The sequence below is a fragment of the Alligator mississippiensis genome, chromosome 5, assembly GCF_030867095.1.
Source record: "Alligator mississippiensis isolate rAllMis1 chromosome 5, rAllMis1, whole genome shotgun sequence".
NCBI lineage: Eukaryota > Metazoa > Chordata > Crocodylia > Alligatoridae > Alligator > Alligator mississippiensis.
The window spans coordinates 51,099,432-51,121,967 of NC_081828.1; the positions used below are offsets into that span (position 1 = coordinate 51,099,432).

The 22,536-nt window shown below is 45.3% G+C and overlaps 1 protein-coding gene across 2 annotated transcripts in view; it reads left to right on the forward strand.

The window, feature by feature from the left end:
* Positions 1–493: 493 nt before the first annotated feature.
* The window catches only part of FAM20B (FAM20B glycosaminoglycan xylosylkinase), a 41,224-nt gene continuing 19,181 nt past the window's right edge, over positions 494–22,536 (forward strand). The window contains exons 1-3 of one of the 2 annotated variants that reach the window (XM_059728354.1): positions 494–582; positions 11,828–12,358; positions 16,032–16,118. In XM_059728354.1, coding sequence (XP_059584337.1) covers positions 11,982–12,358; positions 16,032–16,118 — 464 coding nt within the window. In that variant the 5' untranslated portion in view covers positions 494–582; positions 11,828–11,981. Of the gene's footprint in view, positions 583–654; positions 1,143–11,827; positions 12,359–16,031; positions 16,119–22,536 lie in introns of those variants that run through there. The other variant, XM_006276822.4, reaches the window with a different exon arrangement.

The following is a 22,536-nucleotide window of genomic DNA, read 5'->3' on the forward strand; positions in this document are numbered from 1 at the left end:
TGGCGCTATTTGCACAGTGTGCTTGGGCAAGGGGCTGCGGCTGTGCCATGGTCCCACGGGGGCAGGTTGGTTGTGGCTCCCAGCACCAGTCCCACTGGCCCCAAGGGGAGAAAACTGGTGGGAGGAGGGGAAGTAGAGTCCAGGCCTGGGCCCCGTCTCCTGCTCTGAGTCTGGCCTTATGCAGGTGCTCTAGTGCCAGCCTGAAGTCCTGCCCCTGCGCGCGGGATCAACGCACGGCGCCTCACCCCGGGCAGCGCCCAGGCCCCAGCAGGCAGGGGGTTAATGGGGACGAGCTTCCCCCACGTCAGCCCCGGCAAGGAGAGAGTTAAATTGGGCGTCCTCCTATTGGCCGACGGGCCACGGTGCCGTGCGATTAGCCGGAAGCTCTCGAAGCCGCTCCACTGGCTGGGAGCTGGCCTATCAAGGGACGCGCCAGGCTCTGTCGGGGAGCCGCGCGCGGCTATTGGGCGTGAGGCGCGCGTGGGGCGGTGGCCCGGCTGCAGGGGGCGGGGCCGCGGGCTGGCGGCGCCGGCGGCACCATGTTGTGCGGCGCGCGGGGCGGGAGTGGGGGCGCCGCGCGCGGTGAGTAGGTGCGGGGGGCCGGGCCGGGCCGGGCTGGGGCCGCTCGGCGGGGACCGGCGGCTCCAGCGCGCCCGCGGGCGGAGGTGGCGTCCCCTGGGCGGGGGGAGGCTCGGCCCCGCCCCGGGAGGGGGAAACTGAGGCACTGCGCGTCCCGGCCCGGCCTGCGGCTCCTTCCTCTGCTCGCGGTTCTCGGGCCCCGCGAGCCCTGGTCGTGTCGCGCCCAGCGCCGCCCCCTCTTTTGACGACCCTGGCTCGCGTCCTCGCTTCATGTCGGAAGCGCCAGGGCCCCCAGCGCCAGCGCCGGCCCCTGAGGGCCCCTCTGCGGAGCGCCTCGCCCGGAAGCCGTCGGGCCTCCAGGGTCTCGCCGCAGACCGTAGGGCTCTTTCCACGCCCTGCTGGGCCAAAGAAGCATCCTCCTTGCCATGTGCCCAGCGGTTCTTGTCCTCTTGAGGAAGTGGTTGCAGTTTGTGCGGCCGGCCCACAGACAGGCAGGCTCAAAGGTAGCCCCTGCGAGCGAGCATGAGTGCTCCTGGGATTGTTGGCCACGCCTGTCACACAAGGTGCGGATTTGACGCGTGAGGGGTTGTCTTCTTCCTCAGCCCGGCTAGCCCGGATCGTCCCCAGTCTGTGTAAACCCACAGGACGCCACTGAAGTCAGTGGGTCCCCGCTGCCGAGCTGTGCTAGCAGAAGCTCTGGCCCTGTTTGCGTGTTGACAGGTGTGAGCAAGTGGCCGACTCATACCAATGGAGGCCCCAGTCCTGCTGCCAGCCCCACATGGGCAGGCTTTACTAGCAGTTCGCAGGAGGAAGCTTGAATCTTGCAATATGGTTTTAGCTTGGAAACAACCTGGTATCCTGTTTCAGGTGTCTCCCAAGTCAAACTTACTTGCTTTACTGACAAAGCAAGATTTATTTTTCACATGCAAACCATGGGCATAAGGAAGCAAGGCGGGTCCGGTTCTGGTTTGCAGGTCATCCATAGCTAAGCTCTGATGCAGGATCAGCTGACCTGGGTCTGTGGGTTACTGACTGTTCCCCTCTCCCTTCCTTTGAGCCTGATGGAACCAACGGGTTTGTCACATGCTAGGGTCGGGTTTGTTATTACTTGAGGTCAGATAGGTTTTCAGATTTTAGCTTGGCTTTTGGGGGCATCTTTTTGCTCATCAACCGAATGAACTTGATCATGAAGTGAGCCCTGTACCGAGAAGAGAATGCATGCCATTTGCTGTGATGAAGCTTCTGCACTTTGTGTCCCTGTCTGCTGTAGACTTCCTTTGTATATTGTGGTTACAGTAGTAATCACAGTAATAGCAGCAGTGGGAGCTGTAACTTGTTTTAAAAAAAAACAGAAAACATGCTGGCAGTTCCTGACATTTTTACCATGGCAGGTTTAGATGACCCAGTAGTTGAGATGCTTTGTGACCATGAATAATGTGGGTACATGTAGGGTACGACTTCCATTTTGGTCACTAGTTGTCCAGTGTATAGTGGCTGGCAAAGCCCTGCCATACGCAGCTGGAATCAGGGAAGCATTCTGCTTCATGAGGGCAGATGTGTAATTCTCCAGGACATTCAGTGGGCAATAACATATAGCTCATGTGTCCCTAGAGGTAAATGTTACTTTTCCATCCAGAACCACGTAGCCCTCCCATTGATTTCAGCGGGTCTTCAGAGATGGATCTTCTCTGCATATTTTAGTGCTAAGATGCCTCTGTCTTCTCAGAATTCTACTTCCTTGGGTCTGTATAAGGCATGTGCATCTTAGCAGGTCTTATGATGTGATCATATTTGGATGGAGAACATTATGAAGCTGCTGGTCCTCATCCACAGCTAGCTTAATGTGTTGAAGATTTGCCCAGGACATCGCTCACTTGGGCTGACTTCTGGGCCCACCCCCAGTCTCAGGGGTTCAAAACTATACTTTGTATATCCAGGAGAGTGCCCTAATCTCCAAGCTTTGGGGCACATGGCTGTGAGGCAGACCGCCCTCTTATTTTGTTGAAGTTGCCCCACTGAACAGCCAAGTGAGAGAGAATCACAAGGTCAAAAGGAGAGCAGACAAGAGGATGCATGCCCTGGGAGGGAGGGAGCTCTAGGTTCCAGCCCTTGCTTCCAAGGTTGTTCATAGACTTTATCCAGTACTAACAGCAATGTATATTCAGGTCATGTTACTATAAGTTATGGCAATATCTTGCTTTAGTAACAGGGGCAGGAACTTACACTGATGCAACTTCATTAGGCAAGTGGGAGGGAACTCTGGCCTGACATGCACAGGGTGAGTTTAAAACAAATCGCTTGTCAATCAGGAAGCTCACTTGATGCTGTGGTGCCTCTACCCATTCATTAATGCACAGTAGTTACTGCACATGTAATTTAGCATTTAATGAAGTACTAACTAAATGGGTAGTAATTAGAATTACTGTGCAGTAGCGCTGGCAAATGCCTTTTTAGTGAGACTACTGTGCTGTAGCGTATTAGCACTGTCCGTGGTGTGACGCGCTACTTCACAGTGTTATTAGGCTACTGCGCATTAAGCATCTCATGTAGATGCACCCCGTAATTTCTTTACAATTTGAACGTTCAGGGTCTAGAACAGACTCTCCTCATAGAGGTAGTACAATCACCTACCCTGGAGATTTTTAAAAAACAACTGGACATGCACCTTGCTGCGGTCATCTGACTTCAGCAGTCTTTCCTACCCAAATGCAGGGGGGCTGGACCTGATGATTTCATGAAGTCCCTTCTAGCCCCTAACATCTATGAATTAATCTTTGCTCCAAACCCTGGTGCCCACTCCTTCCTATTAGGGATTTTGGGCCATGCTTTCCAAGAGGTCTTGGCTGCATGAAGCTGCTCTGTGATGAGGCCTGCCACTCAATGCAGTGCAGTCTGGCCATCCATTCCAGCAGTTTCAAACCCCAGGTAGAGCCCCCTGTGGATCTTTATGCAGTTTTCCCAATGACTGTAATGCAAAATATACAAACATCAGTAGAAGCAAAGGCTGACTTCCTCCCTGCTAGGGCAGCATCCATCATCTTGGGCTAGACTGAGGTTCCCACCCTCTTGCTTGTTCTCTTGTGCCAAGGTTATGTTCTCACTCAGCTGGGCTACTGGATAGCCTCAACAGAAAGTTTTTCCTCAGTATTATTTGGCTTGTGATCTTGGAATTATGTGAATGTTCTGTCAGTTGAGAGGTTTATCTTTTAAATCCCCTTGTGGTAGTAGTGAACTTAGAACTTAGGTCTTCTGAGTTTCTGTTGTTCTGGGGTGCTGCCTTAACCACTGGGCTATTGGGCAGAAGGTAGGTAGTATTAGCACTATTATTACTCTGGTGTCTGTTCAGTGTTAAAGAGTTGCTAGTGGATCCTTTTGGCCTTTTACAGTTTTGGAGGTTTACACTTGATGTCTGTGCTTCCATGGTAAAGCTGAACAGCAACACAAAATGAAAATGGGCTCAGATGCTTCCATGGCAGTAGTGAAGCATGTCTGAGCATGCACAATAGGAACAAACTTAGGCACAAAGAGTGAAACTGTAGCTGCATAAGGCATGTAGGTATGTACACACAATTCAGGCTGTTACATGAGATATAAAGTGAAATATTTTTGTGCGACTTGGATGCCTAAAAACTGCATGAGTGGCACAGACTGGTCTTAGCAATGAAATGGATTTCCTCTATTAAGTGCCTGTTCCTGGTGGAGGCATTGGAAAGTATTTCATAAAGGAAAAATTCTAGCAAAGAGAATGCCTTGGAGAAGAGCCTGTTACAGAGTAAGAGATATGAGCAACACTGAAGAGATGCGTTCAGCAGACCTGTAACACTAGATCACTAGGGTACTCCACACCAGTCCCCAAATTAAAAGAGAAGTAGTAACAGCACAAACCTGAAACTGCTCAGATAATATCTGTGGGAGTATGGGAATGGCAGAAACCTAAGCTGATGAGATCGTATTGAGAGGGGGAGAGGAGCTAAGCCACCAATCAGGCCTACCAGAATAGGGAGACACCAAGAGAAAATGCTCTAAACTGCCATTTCCATTGCAATTGGTCTTTATGGCTTTTCTAAAAGATTCTACAAGATTTTTCTTCATATTTTCTGTGACAAACCTTACGGTCTTCTTTCTAGGGCCCTCGGGCATAAACCAGGACACATTTATAAATAGCTATAAAATTTATTTATTCCTAGACCTTCAATTTAGCTATGAAATTCTTGGGCTGGCTGGCCCTCTCCCTGACCTAACATTTCTCTTCCTTGGAAATCCTGATTACTAGGTGAACATTCATAAAATGTATCCAGACACCATTGTGCTAGGCACCTTGTAAGTGTCTATAAAGATAATTTGGGTCCTTTCCTTGAAATGTATGTGTTGCTGCCTTCTAGACATGGTTCTTTTTTAACTTTTCAGGGTGCAGAATAGGCTCTTTAATTGTGTTCCGCTGCTTACAGTATAGAGTGCACTTCTGGTAGACGGAGCTGAGCTGGCATGAAGGTGCTCTTCCATTGCTGGACTTTCAGCTTTTAGTGGTACGAGTGGACTACATTTCACCAACAAAAGGGCAAAGGGATGTTTCAAAGAGGAGAATCCTGGCTACAGTGTGTTGCAACAGCTCCTGGCTGTCAGTTTGATGAAAGGGATGGTATTGCTGCTATGTGGTTTAAATAGGAATATTTTGCTTTGCCTTGTTGACTGGTTTTTACATGCTGTGATAGTTTTATTTAATAAGTGAGTGGGCATACATTAGTTGAGACATTTGTGTGTGTGTATGTAGTGTGCATTGATGTCTTAGAAATGCTATAATTTAGTTGTGAGGTTAGGAGGGTTTGATATTTGCAAACAACACAGAACCAGCCAGGACCAGAGCTGAAATCCATTAGAAAATACCTCAAGGGAGATTAGGAAAAAGTAACAAGGATCCCTTGTATATGCCTAGCCACCTTGTTGTAATATTAAAAAAAAGGCATGTGCTTCTATTTTTTTTATGCAATGAAGGATGTTTCTGTGCTGTCCTTGATGTGCAGGTGGAGTTTGCTTGGGTAATAAAGCTCTTTGGACTATGCCTTTGTAGAAGAGCTGTTGGAGATAAGAAAGCTGAGTGAAAAGGCTGTTCAGCGAGCCCCTGATTCTTTGAAGCAAAGGAACAAGAGAGCACCTTCTCCTGAAAGTAAGGGCAACAAATTTGCCAGAAATTTGCTAGCCAGAGGCCAATATGAAATATGAAGGGGGCCAGAGGAAGGCCATAATGAAGCCTGGCTTCATTCCAGTCAAAAAAGAAGAAAGTGTTATCAGCAGACCCTACATAGTGATCAGTTTTCTAGTCTCTGGTTTGTATGTGCTTAAAAGACAGGGGACTTCATGTTCAAGGGGAAAACCAGCAAGACTGAGCTATCAGTGCCTTTTGGTTGTTCTAAAGCAACGTTTCTCAACCTGTGGGTTGTGACCCAAAAGTGGGTCATAAGAACATATGAAAAAGTTGCAGACAAACTTTAAAAATGGATCAACACATTTTAAAAATGGATTCTGTTTTAGAGGAGAAAAATGTGGGAAACTGGCTTTTCCCTTGCAGGCTGACGAAGTTCCAGCCTGTGAGGTGATGCTTGGGGCCCCCCAGGCTCCACACACCCACCCCCTGCCTTACATGCTGGGACCTGGAGGTGGGGGGCAGCGGGTCAGGAATGAAGGGCACTGGGTCGGGACTGGCCATCAGTGTTTACAAATGGGTTCTGGTACAAAAAAGTTGAGAACCACTGTTCTAAGGGATGAAGCAATGCAGGTTCTTGGCTGCTCTGTTGCTCTGCCTTATTTTTGCTGAATCTACAGGCCATTTCTTGCTCTCTCTTGTCTTTGGATTTCTGAGACTCTCATCTATTTGATTCTTATTCCAGGATTACTGCTCAGATCTACTTTGCCCCCTCTCTCTGTTAGTATGCCCTAAGGCAGTGGTTCTCAACCTTTTTTGTACCAGGACCCATTTGTAAACATCAATTGCCCCTCCCGACCCAGTGCCCCTCACTCCTGACCCATTCCCCCCGCCCCCAGTATGTAAGGCAGGTGGTGGGTGTGTGGGACAGGGTGGGGTGTGTGTGTGGTGTGGGAGGGCCCCAAGCAACATCTTGTAGGCTGGAACTCTGCCAGCCTGCAAGGGAAAAGCCACAGTTTCCCATGGTTTTTCTCTTTTTTTAAAGGAGAATCCATTTTTAAAGTTTGTTTGCAACCCTTTCATATATTCTTGTGACTCACTTTTGGGTTGCGACCCACAGGTTGAGAAATGGTGCCCTGAGGCACTGTCCTTGGTCTGATACCACCTCTACCCTGACTCAGATCTACCTTGCCAGACTCACAGGTCTTTTTTCTCAAGCTGCTTCTCCATGCTCTGAAGCCCTTTCAATCAAATGTGATTCACACTAAGCTTCTGATTGTATCTCCTAAACCCCCTTCTCACTATTGCTATTCACTATCCTCCCCTGTCACCCAGGCCTCTAATTTTAGATAGACTCCACTCTTTCCCATTGCCATACATCCAATCTGTTGTCAAACCACGCTACATCTTTCTCTACAGTTCACGGACAATCCAGTCTGTCGTCTTGGTTCCTTGAGATAGAATGATATAGGTATTGATCATATGTTGCCTTGCAACCCAGTTCAGTTGGAATGCAGCATCCAAAACCCTCTGTTTGTCTGCCACTTGGTCTATATTACTCCATTCAGATCACACCAGTCTCCCAGTAGCCTAGCAAATTACTTTCAGTTCTTGTTCTCACTTTTTGAGATCTGGACAATCCTGTGCAGTCTGTCTCTGCTCTTGTTTCTTTTTGTAAACCACCTTGTTGAGTGATTGCCACCTGGGGTCTGTGTACCAGTGGTGGTCTTTAAGCCACAGTCAGTTGCCTAAGGACCACACCCTGTCGATCCTCTCTTCCCCTGCACTTTGTAGGTACAAGTTTGCTAAGGACGCACTGTGGTCCAGTAAAAATGTGGAGGGTTGACTGCGGTCTGTTCTTTTATGCAGTGGTTGCTTCACAGTGCCTTTAGTTTATTCCTCCTACTTCTATCTTCTGTGCTGCTCTTCATATATCAGAACAACCTTTCTAGTTTTCATCATCTTCAAACCCACTTCTTCCAAAATGCAGGTGTTATCCTGTATCTGTATAATGCTGTTATTGCCATCTGTAATGTAAAACAGAAACAAACCCTTGCATTGTCAGTATTTTCCGGTTCCCCCAGTGTGATCTGTGTGTGGTGACGTTCCCCAGGAAGGGAATTTGTTTTGTACAGCAACAAACATAAGGTTGGTATTTAAAAAATAAATAGAGTCTTCCCAGTTAGTCTGCGAAATCCCTTACATTGCAATTTGGGTGTGTTATGTTTGTTAAGGGAAGCAGCTGATGACTCATTTCAGTAGCTGTATGTGTAAGAAGTCAGGTCGGTCTCTTACCTATTTAAAGCTGCAGAGGACACAAACTAAAATATGAATTTAGTCTGAACATCAAGATGTACAAAAAGTCAGAAAAATGGTATGGCTTGAGAGGAGAAATCCTGATGGTAGTGGTCAGTGGTGATTTCTATGAGGGAAGTCACCAAAATGCTTTGTATCACATACTTTCTTTAGGATTAATGTTTTTGCCAGATGTTATTTACACAGATATATTTCTTACAGCCAGAAGTTTCCTCTGAAGCTGCTACACTCAAGGTCATTAAATTTGAGCCTCAGTTAGGTCTCTGTAGTAGCTGTTTTGTTAAGGATCCTATTTACCTGAATGGCTTCTGTTATTGACTGTATTTCACACAGACACAGCATTAGATAAAACATTATGAAGAATAACTTATTTTTTAACAACTTCCTTATTAAACCCAAAATATTTCAAACTTGGGTGATTAAATTTAGTTGTGTATATAAATCAAGCTGTCCAACTGGCAGCCTGCAGGCCACAAAGGGTTAAGTTGCAGCTCCCAGGTTTCCACCTGGCTGCTCCCCCCCCCCATCTGATGTGACGCCACGCCAGCGAACAAGCTGTGTCACCCATCTCCCTGGAGAACATCTGTCCAAACTTCCTTGGACACTTTCTTTAAGAAAGCAGACAAGACTCCAGAAAAACCTGCAGCCAAGGCTCCTGAGAAGACTCCAGCCAAGAACCCTTTAAAAAGTCCAACCAAGAGCCCTTCAAAAAGTCCAGCAAAGTCACCTCAAAGAAGTCCTTCCAAATCAATATGATTGCTGTTTACAATATACATACATTAATGTAGTTATATTACTGATCTACAATTGATCAAGTACAAAATTCTGTGTTATTTTTGGTGAAAACAGGTTATTGAGCCTTGGTTCAGGAACCAATCCCCCCATTTATAACATTGTTTCTTATGAGAAAATTTGTTCCGAGTTACAAGGTTTCAACTTAAGACACAGTTTTCAGGAACCAATTGTGTCCTAAGTCCAAGGACTGCCTGTATTTCCTTTGTCTCTGGCCTCCCTTTCCTTTCTCCCTTTACTTCCTTTGGCTTCCACAGCTTGCCCCAGCCCCAGGGGTCAGGGCAGTGCAGCGTGGCTGGTCCTGGTAGTTTAATTATTGTCACATAAGTATACCCAATATTGACATAACACTTTAGAAGAAGCTCCTTAAGACCTTTTTTTTTTTTTTTTTTTACTAGGGAGTAACAGGCCTGAAGTGGACTGTTTGATTTGATATAAATTCTTATGAGTCTTTGAAATACTTTAAAGAACAAAAATACCTGTACAGACTGCCTAAGTGTTTATGTTGAATTTTTGGCTTAAAAGAACGAGCTGAAGAATTTGAAAATCAGTGTGATATTCTTAAAGTCATGAGTAGTTTTAATACTAATCTGAGGTTATAAACATACATTATTTTTGGAGCAGGATCAGCTGTACTGAGACATATTCTGGCATAGCTGATCCACTTCATTGGTGTCTACAGACATTGCTTGGGGCCATGGTCCCACAGAGGCCCCTACTGCTCCTGGGCTTTGTGGACCCAATCCTGCAGGACACCAGCCCTGGGTGCTGTGCCACTAGTTGTGTCTGCAAGTAGAGGAACCCCCGTGGCCTTGGGCTGTCAGTGCTCGAACACCATAAACGGATGTCTGCTGTGAAAAGGCAACACAGACTATTGCTGCAAATCACTGGGGCCATGATTTTGGGCATTTGTGGTGTGTCAAGGGGCATGGACATCTGTTTGCTTGGGTTTTGTGATGCCATAAACATTTTTATGGTGGCACATGGGTAACATTTTTTTCAGCCTCAGAGATTCTGTGAGAGACTCCAGCCTGCACCTGCAGGGGTGTAGGCACTCTGCCTGCGTGAGCCTTTGCCAGTTGTACTTCAGATTCCCATTGTCTGCAGTGACTGTATCAGGCAGGTTGGCATATTGCTCAGAGACACCCTGCATTAGTTCAACTGAGTTGAGACAGTTTTAAATTAAATGTAGATTCCCTGGTCCATTTCCTTTCACTACCAGTGCGGGTGCCCTTTTTTTCTATCTGACAGCTCAGGTATGCATAACGTAAGGTGGGTACAGTGCTAGTTTGAAGCAGCTCTTGACAGTTGACTTTCTTTTTCATTCTTTTCCTTTCCTAGAGTTTTTTCTTTTGCTGTGAATAGTAACTGTTGCCATTAAGCCTGCTATTCATATTTTGATTGAATGGAAGTTGTCTTCAAGATGGCATAGTTTTATGTGCTTATATCTACAAAAAGGTTCTGTCAAGAGAAGCAAAATGTGTGACTGGGAAGGAACAGATCTGAACTGAGCTGTCACCTGCAAATGAAAGTGATAGAAAAAATCAAATTAAAAACAGTAGGTCTAAAATTGCTATTTTCCTGTCTCACTGCAGGGTGCTGCCCTGAAACTACATGCTGGTCAGCTGAATACAGTTTTAAAGAAATCAATTTCAGAATTTAGAGATCTGGGGGCTGATTATCAAACTTGCTTGTTCCTACAGGTGACTTTCTTAGGTTAAAAGTGGGTCAGCTGTCTGTCCCTCATTTAATTGCCTTCCCCTGCCATTGGGTTTTATACCATGTGCCATGGCTGTGCCAGACTGAGGACTGCAGTGTAGGCTAGCTAGGAGCCCAAGGATACACCCTACAAAAATTAAGTGCGTGGCAGCCACCAGTATCTTCATTCCTGGTCATGGAGACACGTAGATCATTCTTGGAGGGGTAGCTCACGGAGACTTCTAGATCTTCTGGCGCAGCTTATTCCATCTAAGTCTGAGCAAGGAGGCAATTGAAGAGAAGTGACTGAGCTTTGTGCACTTTTATTTTTTTTTCAGTGTCTTGAATAAATAACTGCCAGCCTACCTATTTCCTGTTAGAACAAGTGAGCGGACTCTTATGTTCCAGTCATCCCACTGTTCACTGTATAGTTTGCAGATGTTGCCAAGAAAAGTGTTTACGTACCTGTGTGAAATGTCTACTAACTTTTTAATTGTCTTAAAGTGGTGGTCATGTGATGTCAGTTTCATTTTGCTTTCTGGTTGTGTTCCACTAATAACGGATGGATGTTTTTCTCCACTTAATTTAACCAAATTAGATTAACTATGCATTAGGCCTAAATTGAGAAATCTTTATCAGCAGAGACTCACTGAACAGGGAGATGTCCCTTGGGGTCTTACTTAAATATGGAGACATTGATGTGGTACAACACAGCTTGCACATGGTTAAGGTTTCTGAAGAGTGATTTTTTTTTTCACTTTGCTATGTCTTTGAGAATATTGTAAATCTGTAGTTTACACTCCAGTATTTCTTTGCTCTGTAGATTTTCTTAGCTGTTGTTTCTGTAAGCTACCACAAAGGGTAAACTTAGATACAGGAAAACTGAGAGGTCATGTTCCTGTTTTTTAGGGAGTAGCAGAGGAAAGCAGCAGGGGGGAACAGACTCTGAAGATGACAAATAAAGAAAAAAAGGCATTTTTGTTCTTAAAGTGATGCATTTTCTTCAGTTACATTTTTCTCAAAAAGTTTTACTTCTTGTAGTTACAGGTACCAAGTTATAGGCACTGCTGTAGAGAGAGAGTCACTGGTTCACTGCATGAGTCATTTCCCCTTTTTGTGTGGGTTGTTCACAAAGGAATGAGGGATGATTGCTTTCAGAAAAGGAAAGTGGGATTGCAGAAGCATAGAAATGGGCAGAAAGGCTTAGCTTAAATTGCAAATGTGGCATCTTTAATCCATTTTGAGCTGATGGTACTTGAGGGTATGAGCCTGTGAAACTTAAACTTTTTTGTTAATTTATAGGGGTCCCAGAAGATGCTTCAGTGATGACAGACCCCTCAGAGTGAAAGTTAGGAATGAAATTCATTAACTAGCATCTCCCTCCTCACCCTGATCTGTAATAGACTTCCTGCAGCCCTTGGAAGAGAGGGTCAGGGGAGAAGGGCTGAAGGTCACCATGAAGCTGAAGCAGCGAGTGGTGTTGCTGGCCATCCTTGTTGTCATCTTCATTTTCACAAAGGTATTCCTCATTGACAACTTGGACACCTCAGCTGCCAACCGCGAGGACCTGCGCGCCTTTCACCGCATGATGGCAAGCCTGCGTGTGGAGCTGGACCCCCGGCTTGACCATACACTGCAGTCCCCTTGGGAGATTGCAGCTCAGTGGGTGGTGCCCCGGGAAGTATATCCTGAGGAGACGCCGGAGCTGGGGGCTGTTATGCATGCCATGGCTACCAAGAAAATAATAAAAGCTGATGTGGGATACAAGGGGACCCAGCTGAAAGCATTGCTGATACTCGAAGGAGGACAGAAAGTGGTTTTCAAACCCAAGAGGTAAATGTTCCCATCAGGCACTGGATAAACGTGCTTGATTTTTGTTCCTCTGGTTGATTCATGCATTTATGTATAAACACATTGTGTGTGATAATCATTCTAGGATTACAAGGGCTTTTAGGGCTGCCAGGCTGGAATGGAGCCAAACTGACGTCTAGTAATATTCAGCTGCTCTGTCAACTGAATCTGAGCTGAACAGCTTTGATCCTTAAACCCAGCCTTTCTCTAGATTAGAAGCATAATCATTGTGGTTGGTCCTGGGGGAATGTTGGTCAGATCTTAGGTTGCTGAATAGTGTCTTCTGGCTATTTGAAGTACTGGTCATGACTTGAAGAGGCTCTTCCAGCATTGCTGAGTGGTGCTGGTTGCTATGGCATGTGTACATAGTGGTGACTTGGTTTAGACGGGTGAAGGAGAGGAGATTGATGTTATCTTTTGAACTAGATCTGGAAGGCTCTGACGTTACCATTTTAATGTAGTTGTTTTATGTTCATCTCTGTATTTGTCAATGAGAAAACATTGTTTATGTCTTGATTGAACACTTTCCTGTCTTACCATAGAGCTCAGGAAGAGGCCTGTGCAAGTGTTGGATTTTCTAAACAAACTGGGTACAAGGAAAAAGAGAAAACAGATACTGTGTTCATTTTGGGAAAGGGCAATGCAAGTTTAAATACTGGCATCACAGAACAGACGTCCATCCTTCTCCAAGGGATGTGGAGGCAGGCAGCCACAGTATAGACTTCTACTACCATGTATTGGAGGAAAATTGCTCTGCTGTAAGAACAAGTGCAAATTTGCCCTGGACAGCTGAAGGTTTCAATACTCTTTCTTTAATGTCCATTTCTAGGCCTGGTTTAGAGCAGCAGCATGGGGTTGGACTGTGCTGAAACAGTATTCACCTTTTGCACAGAAGCAGTAGTAGCACCACTTGCACAGGCATCTCATCTCATAAATACAGGAACAAGACATGGCATTTCTATAGAGCTTTTTATATAACTGGATGCCATAAAGCATTTTACCAAGCATTAAATTACATTCCAGTAGTGGAAAGCCTGTATGCATGTAGGCAAAGTGGCTGTACTACATCAAGGGCATGAACAACCAGGAATGTTTATAGGAATGCTGGACAAATTGCCATGGTATGTAGTGCATGTGGGAGAAGAGAGGATAGAGAGGGAATTTTTGGCAAGGACATACGGGTTTATCTATACCATCTTCTATAGAATGCTGGAAGATCTTAAATGCTTACGTATGGTCAACCTCGGAGCAGGTTGTCAGGTTTCTTACTTGTTGGGGTCTTTCAAAATGATGCCCATGCCTACGGCACAGCATTAGCAGATTGAATAGGTTCATGTTCTGCATGCGAGCACTGAATTTGCCTCTCTTGGAATCGCATATATTACTCTTGAGTATTCAGTCTTAGTAATACTACAAGAACAAAGGTATAATGAACATTATTGCAATTCCCTGCTTCTGGGAGGGAATTTCATTTCCACGTGAGATAGTCACATAACCGCTTCACTGATCTTTCTGCCTTTTTAGATGATTTTGCTTTGAGTAGCTTCTGTCCCCAGCAGTATTGTGTTGTTAAGTCACCTTCATAATAAAGTTAGAGGTTGGGGAAGAGTGGATTCTAGAACACCATTTGCCATCTTTGCTAGAAGAATTTTCTCAGAAGATTTTATACTGTGCATATTCTAAAGTTATGAGCAGATCATGCAATAGCAGTCAATTTTAGACCTGCAGCTTTCAAAGCAACTGTACTTTCAAGAGCCCACAATAGATGTGTGGCTCAGAGACTATATAATCTAAATGGTTTCATCTCTAAATTGTCATTTTTCATTCCAGAGTTGCTACCAATGCATCCTTATGTTAAATGAACTGCTGGTCCAGCCTCAGTCCCTAGTTTATAAGGATCTGCAGCCCAGAAAATGCTATCACAGCTGGCATTAATTAGTATTCCTTTTGGTAGTTTTAGCAGAAATGCCAGCAATTTGACTGGATTTGAGGATTATAAGGGCTGCTTTTGTCCCATAAAACTGACACTGTATTGGTGTTAAAGCAAGTTTAGCTGGATACTTTGACAACAGGTTTAGCTGGATATTTTGACATACTTTTGGAGATAGTCCTTGTTTTCTATAGCTGTTCCTGTAAACACTGGTTAATTCACCACTATGATTTAATTCACTGCTTTTTGATTCTGTGCCAGTCTATGTCCCAATTCGACACAACCCACATTAGTGATAATTGATCACTCCTGGATAGTTTGTTATTATTTGCATGTCCTTTGCCAGGGTAAATAAACCAGAGTTTCTCATATTTTTTTAATTAGCATGGACTTTTCACAGATACTTACAATTTAAACCCAGAAGGGAACTAACCGTTCTGGTTTCCTGTGTATCATAGGTTATCAAATTTCACCTTGTGATCCCTGTATTGATTCAGATGATTTGTGTGTGACAAAAACACATCTCCCAGAGAGCTGTCCAGTCCTAACTTACATATTAAAAAGGTGAAGAATTCACCACTTCCTTGATAGCTTGTACCCCTGGTTTACCATCTTTGCCATCAAAACAAGCGTACCTTATTTCTAATTTAATGCGCTTGTTTTTAGCTTCCAACTATTCAATCCTGTTATACCCCTCTCTGCTAAATTAAAGAATCTAGAAAAGATAAGAATCTAGCACAGATTTAGAATCTAGGATTTTCTAACCATTATTAAGTTTCCTCTACAAGAATTGCTTTAGTCATTTATTGGCAGGCATGGCAGAATTTGATTTTTATTTTTTAATAATGTTGATGGATAATATTGATGTTTATTTTTAAGCATGTATTTTGATTTTATTGATTTAAACTTTCAGGTTTGCACAAAATTAGGGACTTGGGGGCAGACAATTTATTAATGACAGTATACTATTATTATAGTGCAATTTAACTGCCCGCTGCAACAAATGTAAATACTTTAGGACTGCCGCCAGATGAGCGGCAGAGCTGCCATCTGTCCTGGCTCTGCTCACTCGTAGCTCCCTCATCTACTTTGTTACTTTTTCTTCCTTTGTTCCCCAGGCCCCTGGAGTTTCTGGGAGTTGCAGTCCAAACTACAGTCAGCACTGTGCTGTAGGACTGCTCCTCCTGTCATCATCACACACTCCATCAGCCATCATTTCTGTTATGTCCCCTTTCTATAAATGTTGATTATTAATTATATAAATATTTTTCTTTGGTCTGCAAGTGTGGGGTGAAATCAGTGTTTATCAATAAAAATCACATCCTACCAAGCCTATTTATTGGCCACAATAGCACATTGAGGTCTTATGTTGAGTTACCTGTCAATTTAGAACCTTTTTCTGAGTCATGGATTTCCATAACACCCCCTCACCTCCCAAATTCTCTGTTTGGCCTGCTGCCTTGATTCATAGAAGTGACCTTGCATGTGGTTGTATTCAAATAAAATTAGTTAATAGTTTTGGCTACCTAAGCAATCTTCTCCTCATCATAATTTATCACTCTGTCATCTTACTAAATTCATTTCCATCTCCTACAAGAAATCATTTTAGGTATGACCTAAAGCCAGTTACACTTCAACACAATCCCTCCTTGTGTGGCTTTGAAATATGGTATTTAGAAGAATTCTGCACAAAACATTCTACTTCACCATTTACTGCATTTACAGATATGCCAGAGACTATGTGGTAGAAGGAGAACCATATGCTGGGTATGACAGACACAACGCAGAGGTAGCAGCCTTTCACTTGGACAGGTATGGAATTGTTAGGGAAACTGATTTTACTGTTCCTTTTTTTCCTTTTTTTTTTTTTTTTTGGACCTTTCCTCTTCAGATAGGTGTTCTGAGACACCACTTTCAGCCTGCTGATCCAACATCCCACAAATTGTTATAAAACATGCAAGGGTAAGCAGTTATTGGGGCCCAAGGACCACTTAGGGAGTTTTGGTGAGCTGTCACAGGCTGGGTAGGTCCCCATTTTGTCCCCCTGCCCCCTGCAACACCTCACCAAAACTCCCTAAATGGCTCTGTTCCATCCTCAGCTAGGTAGATGGGATGGGGCTGTGGGCAAGCAGGGAGCAGCATCCAGGAACGGGATGGGCAGGCAGGGCCAGGGCTGGGATCATGAGCCGTGATAGCATGGGGCTGGGCCCCAGGGCAGAGCCATGATCTACTCCCTACGCATCCCTGCAATGGGTGCCGGTTCCGTGGTCGTGCACGTGGGGAGCAGATTGTGGCTCTGCCCCAAGCCCTAGTGGCCCTGTGATCCCAGACTCTCCATGGAGACTGGCCAGGACTTGCATGAGCAGGGCCCAATGCAGGGGGAGCTGGGGCTTGGGGCTGCTGCCACTGGAGCTGCTGATAAACAAGTCTAGCCACCACGCTGCTGCAGCCTTGCTGAATGCCTGGGGCAATAGAACTGGTCACACATGCCATGGCCCAGGCTGCCCCTTGCACCTGGGTTGGATGGGACTGAGGGACTCGCTGCAGGCCAGACAAAATCCCTTGGCGTGCTGGATCTGACCCACGGGCCATATTTTGCTCACCTCTCCAAACCAGCACAGTTTCTGAAAAAGGAAATAATGTCACATTAATTTACTCAATTTTTTAAATATGTCAGCAAGCAAAGAGGAGGAGTAAATAACCATTTTTAATCTCTGTACTTTTGTATTTTTTTTTAAAGTATATTTCCCCAAAATTTAGAAAGAGAAGTGGGGAAATAGCAGCATTTTCTGTAGAGGTGCATCAGTGTATCAGTTGCATATCAGATCAGAACTGATAAAAGGAAAATTTACATTATAAGCTATCAGCTTTTTTTTGGCCAGTGCAGCTGATAATGTCACCAATAAATACAATACACCTTCTGGCCAGGGCCCCCAGACACTGCGTGCATGTGTGCAGCCGCAGCATGCGCATGGCCAGGAATACAGCCAGGCAGCATGGAGAGCAGCACCCTACAGGTAAGTCTTTTGAGGGGAAGGGGCATAAGGGGCACAGATCAAGGCCTCCATGGTGAGGGAGGGGAGCAGTGGCAGGGGATGGAGGCACTGCCCAGCCAAGGCAGTGAATGGAACCCCCAGGGCCAGGGCAGGGAGTGTGGCTCCCCCCACCCCCCCATGCGCAGGGCAGAGGCAGGTTGTCCACTGTGGTCTCTGTCCTGCAACCTTTGCCCTAGGAGCCATGCGCTTGCCATATGTCCCCTGCCCATCAGCAGCAGTGGGGGCAGTGAGTTATGCCTCCCACTGCCAGATGGGCAGGGTGTGCACGGCCAGTGTGTGGCTCCCAGGGCAAAGGCAGCAAGGCGTAGAGCCCCAAGCCCCCAATAGGTAGCCCGCCTCTGCCCTCACCCCACTTGGCTCTGCTCCTAAAAGCATCCCTGTGCTTAAAAATGGTGGCGGCAGCTTTAGTTCAAGCACCCCCACTGTCATTTTTAATTACTGGAATGCTGATTCCCTGGACAAGCCACCTGTGGCTCTCCTTTTCCCCATCCTAGCCCTGTGGTCCCATTCACCACCCTGGCTGGGCAGTGTCCCCAGCCCCTGCCCCATTCCCTCCCTCACTGTGGGGTCCTCTCTCTGCTCCCCCGGATGCTCCTTCCCCTCCACAAACTTACATGCAGGGAGCTGCTCTCCATGCTGTCCAACTGTGCTCCTGTAAATTGGTTATTGAATCAGTATTGGCCAATATGTCAGGTGAATAATTGGCTACTGGTATCGGCTAAGAAAATCTTTATTGGTGCACCCCTAATTTTCTGATATTACAAAATTATTTTTATTAGTTAAGTCCCACAAAATCTGTGAAACACTAGAGCTGAGATGTAAAACGTATGGCCTGTGGAGTTAGTTTATCTGGCAGTCTACCAGAAGTTGGAGGTATGGCTCTGCAGGAGTATGGCCTTCTGTAGAATTCAGCATCTGTGACAGGAAAGCAAGCAAGGGCTATATGACATAGCCCTTGGTCATGCTGCAGCCACCTGGCCTGTCATAATTTGGCTCTGCCACTGCTGGACCCCCACTGGCCTGTCACTGGACTGCTGCAGCCACCAGACCCATGGATCTGGCCCAGGAGGAGCACTGGGGCCTAGTTCTGGTCCAAGAGTCAGGGTGAGTTTGATACTTCTGCTCTAGAGTAACCTAAGGCAGTGGAATGTGCCATATAAGTGAAGTTTAGTGTCAGTAAATGCAAAATAATGCACTTTGGAGGAGGAAAAATATTCATCTACTTTGCAAGCTTCTAAGTTAATGGGATCCACTCAGGAAAGGGACCTGGGTATTATTGGGACTCAGTAAAAGTCTCAGCTTGAGATGCAGCTGCAGTCATAAACACAAACAGATCAAGGAATGCTTAAGAAATGGGATGAAGAATACAGAAAATATCATAATTCTATTGCCATAATCAGTGGTGCAGTTTCATCTAGAATATTATGGATGCAGTCATTTTCATTCTTCCCACAAATGGCTGGTATGCAATTAAAGCGGGTTCAGAAAAGGGCCTCAAAAATTATAAGGGCATGGAAAACTCCTATGAAATGATTGAAAATACAGGGAGAGATGAGTAAGGAGGGTCATGATAAAAGTATATGAAATGAATTTTCTAAAGAAAGTAAATTGGTTTCTTCTGTTCCTTCTGTCTTGATTCCAAAACAAGGTATATTTTAATGACAGTAAATGATGGTGTATTCAAAATGATGATTTTATTGCACAATTGTGTAATTCAGCTGTATAAGTCATTGCTGCATAGGTTATCATTAAGGTAAAAATAAGCAAGGTTAGAAGAGGGATTAGCTATTTATATGCATAGCAATAGCATGAAGATATGCTATTGCACTTTTTGACATGAATGATGAGCCAAAATTTGGGGCTCATAGAAAATGAGGAGAAATTTAGGAGGAAACCAGATATATTTTATATAGTCCCTTTTATTTACAGAGAATGTATGGATCTTGTCCCTCTGAACATGGGAGAATTAGAAAGCAGGAAGTATTTTATTTGCTTTCAGTTCCATGCCCCTTTCTAGCCAGCACTTTCTTAGCATTTTCACAGGTCCGTGATGCCAGTACTTTTGAGACTGTTTTGTCGTTCTTGGCTACCTTCTCTTCCTTGCTTCTTTGGTTTTTCTCCTGTCTTTCTAAGAGATGTATCCCTATCCCAAGCAAATATCCAGTGACAGCCCTCTGCCTACATGTTACTTGTATTTGTGTTTGCTCTGGATGGTGATGTCTCCCTGTTTTGGGTGGATGCTGTACACTTTTGGAGGCAGCGTTCTGGTTTATTAATGACAATTTCTTTATCTATTCCTGTATTATCCCTTGTACAAAAGCAGTATGCTGTCAGACTGTTTTGTTCCAGAACTTATGCCAGGTTCATTTCCTCTTTCACAGTCAGTAGGATAAAAAACAGTGGAGTCTGGCTACTGGGGTGGGGCACACCTATTAGGGCTGTGCAAAGCTTCAGTCCCTGATTCGATTTGGCGGAGAGTCAGCCCGATTCGGTGGCCAAATCTCTGAATTCAAATTGAATCAGAGGACCATTTAATCTCTCTGAATCGAATCGGAACCCTCCAAATTGATTTGGAAAGATTAGGAGATTTGGACATAGAGAAAGCTTTAAATGTTTTTTCTACATACATCTAGGTAGCAGGGGCTTGTGAGTGCTGTGATGCTGGGGCATATCGAGTGTCCCACAGAAGCGTGGGGGGGTCCCCAGCACACTTGGCAGCAGACTCAGAAATGAACCAGAGCCCCCCTGCGTCCTCCCCCAGCCCAGTGACTGGTGCCTTCTAGGTCTGGGGCGGGGGGCACCCAGGGTTCCCTTGCTGCTGATTGCTGAGCCGGAGGTGGTGCAGGGTGGGGCCCCCAATGTGCTCCCTCTTGAAGTGGATCGGAAATACTTCCGGTCCACTTCCGGGTTCGCCAGCAAGCACTTGGAGGCCCCCCCGCACTCCTGTGGGACTCTCCATGGACCCCAGCATCACAGCGATCATGAGCCATGCCTGCTACCTCAAGGAATGTAGAAAAAACTTTTAAAGCTGTATCTATGTCTAAATCGCTGATTCTCCGAATCAGCATAGAATCTTCAGATTCAGCTTTAGCCGAATCGAATCAGGGACAGTGATCCGAATCAATTAATTGAATCACTGTTCCTGATTCGGGCTGAATCCAAATCCGAAACAAATAGGGTCCACTTTGCACACCCCTAACAGCTGTGTGCCTTCACAACCATGTATTTTTCCTTCTTGCTGTTTAGCAATAGGATGAGCCTGTGGCAGAAGGCCACCTCTGTTTCTCCCCCAAAACGCTGCTCTGTGACAATTTGGTTAGGATGGGCACAGCAGGGGATATACACCTTACCCTGTCTCTTTAGGTAACCTGAGCTGGATACATTCCTGAGGGAGGGGGGAAACCTGCTCCCTCTGCCTACGTGACTGGCATCACATACCGGGCTCCCTGGGGAGCTTAGGAGCTTCCAGTCTGCCCAGCAACTAGTGATGCATTTCAAATTGGTTGGCTGACAGCCAACAGGTGCTGGCCTCTATTGGGCCAGGCAAATAATAGGGACAATATAAGTTAAGGACTGCCCAGGAGGAGGGGGCAGCAGCCATGAGGAAGATTCAGAGAGAGAGAGAGAAGAGCTGGACCATCTGAAACTTGCTCTTTCTCTCAAAATTCATGATCAAGGAACTGCCTGCCTCCAGAGGGAATCTCCACCTGCCTCTGGATGATACTTGTGAGTAAGCTACCTGAGATCTAACTAGAGATATAGCTTGCAGTAACTCAGATGCGTGATCAAAGGCTACCCAGCCATGCCAGTTTGCTGTATGGCATTTCTCTGATATTGCTCTACCCTGTACCCTATTCCAGCCCTACCCCTTATAACCAGTAAAGTTTTCCTTTGTACTTAACGTGGGAGACTTATTGAGAATGGGTCTAGATTATGCTTTGGGGTCCCCTTGGTTCGGCTGACTAAGGGAGACCACTACTTGTGCTTCCGACTGAGGGAAGCACCCCCAAGTGCTTGAAGTGAGTCAAGTACCCTCGAGGGCTACTAGGCCTGTGTTACCCAGGGGACACAGAGCCAGAATCAAGCCCAGTCCTGGGTGGGCAGTTTTTACCCCAGGCTAGCAGGTGTGCTCCAGGAAGGGGGTCGGCCAGACATGAGGCGCCCCCAGGGAGGCACTCAGAGCCTGGAAGGTGGTCAGGTGCAGTGAGGTGGGTGGTTCAATGCAGGAGCACCCCCAACTGGCCCACCACAGAGCCTAAACGCAATTACATTTGCTGGTAAGAGATACCAATCCAATCCCAATCCTATTTTCTCTCACTGAAGATCCCCAGACTTTGAGTTTCATTTTTTTTCTAATTTACAACCATTGCAGATTCTGTGTCAACCTTTAGCTGGAGAAACTGATGTTAAGTTTTTAGCCCAAAATTGTTGTTCTTGGATCTCTGAAGAGGATTTCTTTAGAGCAGGAATATAAAAAGTAGAGGGTGTATGAGTATCACCCAATTTTCTTTTTCCTCTGACTTCCTCTGTCAAGTCCAGATTCTGAAAAATTCAAAGGGTTTTTTTTCCTAAAGTCAGTTTTTGTTCTAATGGTTGTGAAGTTAACCTCTTGAATTTGACTCTGTGTAGTATTCTCTTAAGCCTGAGGCATACATTGACATCCCCACTTTCAATCTCAATTAGGTGTTTCTCTTTAACATAGATTCTGATCCATTAAGGGACAACTGTTTCATATAGTCTTATTTCTGTGCCTGTTTTCATGTAGCTACCACCTTTGCTTCTGCAGCTTGAATAATTGTGCCTGTGGCCGCATGTGACCCTTTTTTCTGTTCTGAATGATATACATAATTTGCTGAGACTTGTGTTCTGTTATGCCTGTTTTTAAATACTACTTTGCAATCTTCATTTTTAGTTGAAGATCTGAAAACACTTGGCAGGTATCAAATAATTAAACCTCACTACCTCTGTGTACAATAGGCATTGTCTGTTTTTGGAGTAGGGTGCAATTTTCAGGTGCCTGAGTTAAGTACACATATTGCATTGATACTTGCATGCTGAACTTACTTAAGCACTATTAAAAATCCTATTCAAGGGGCATTTTTATACATGTAAGTGCTGCGATGCTTGCAGTAGTATAATCAGTGAAATGCACATCAGCACTGAGAAACTGGTGG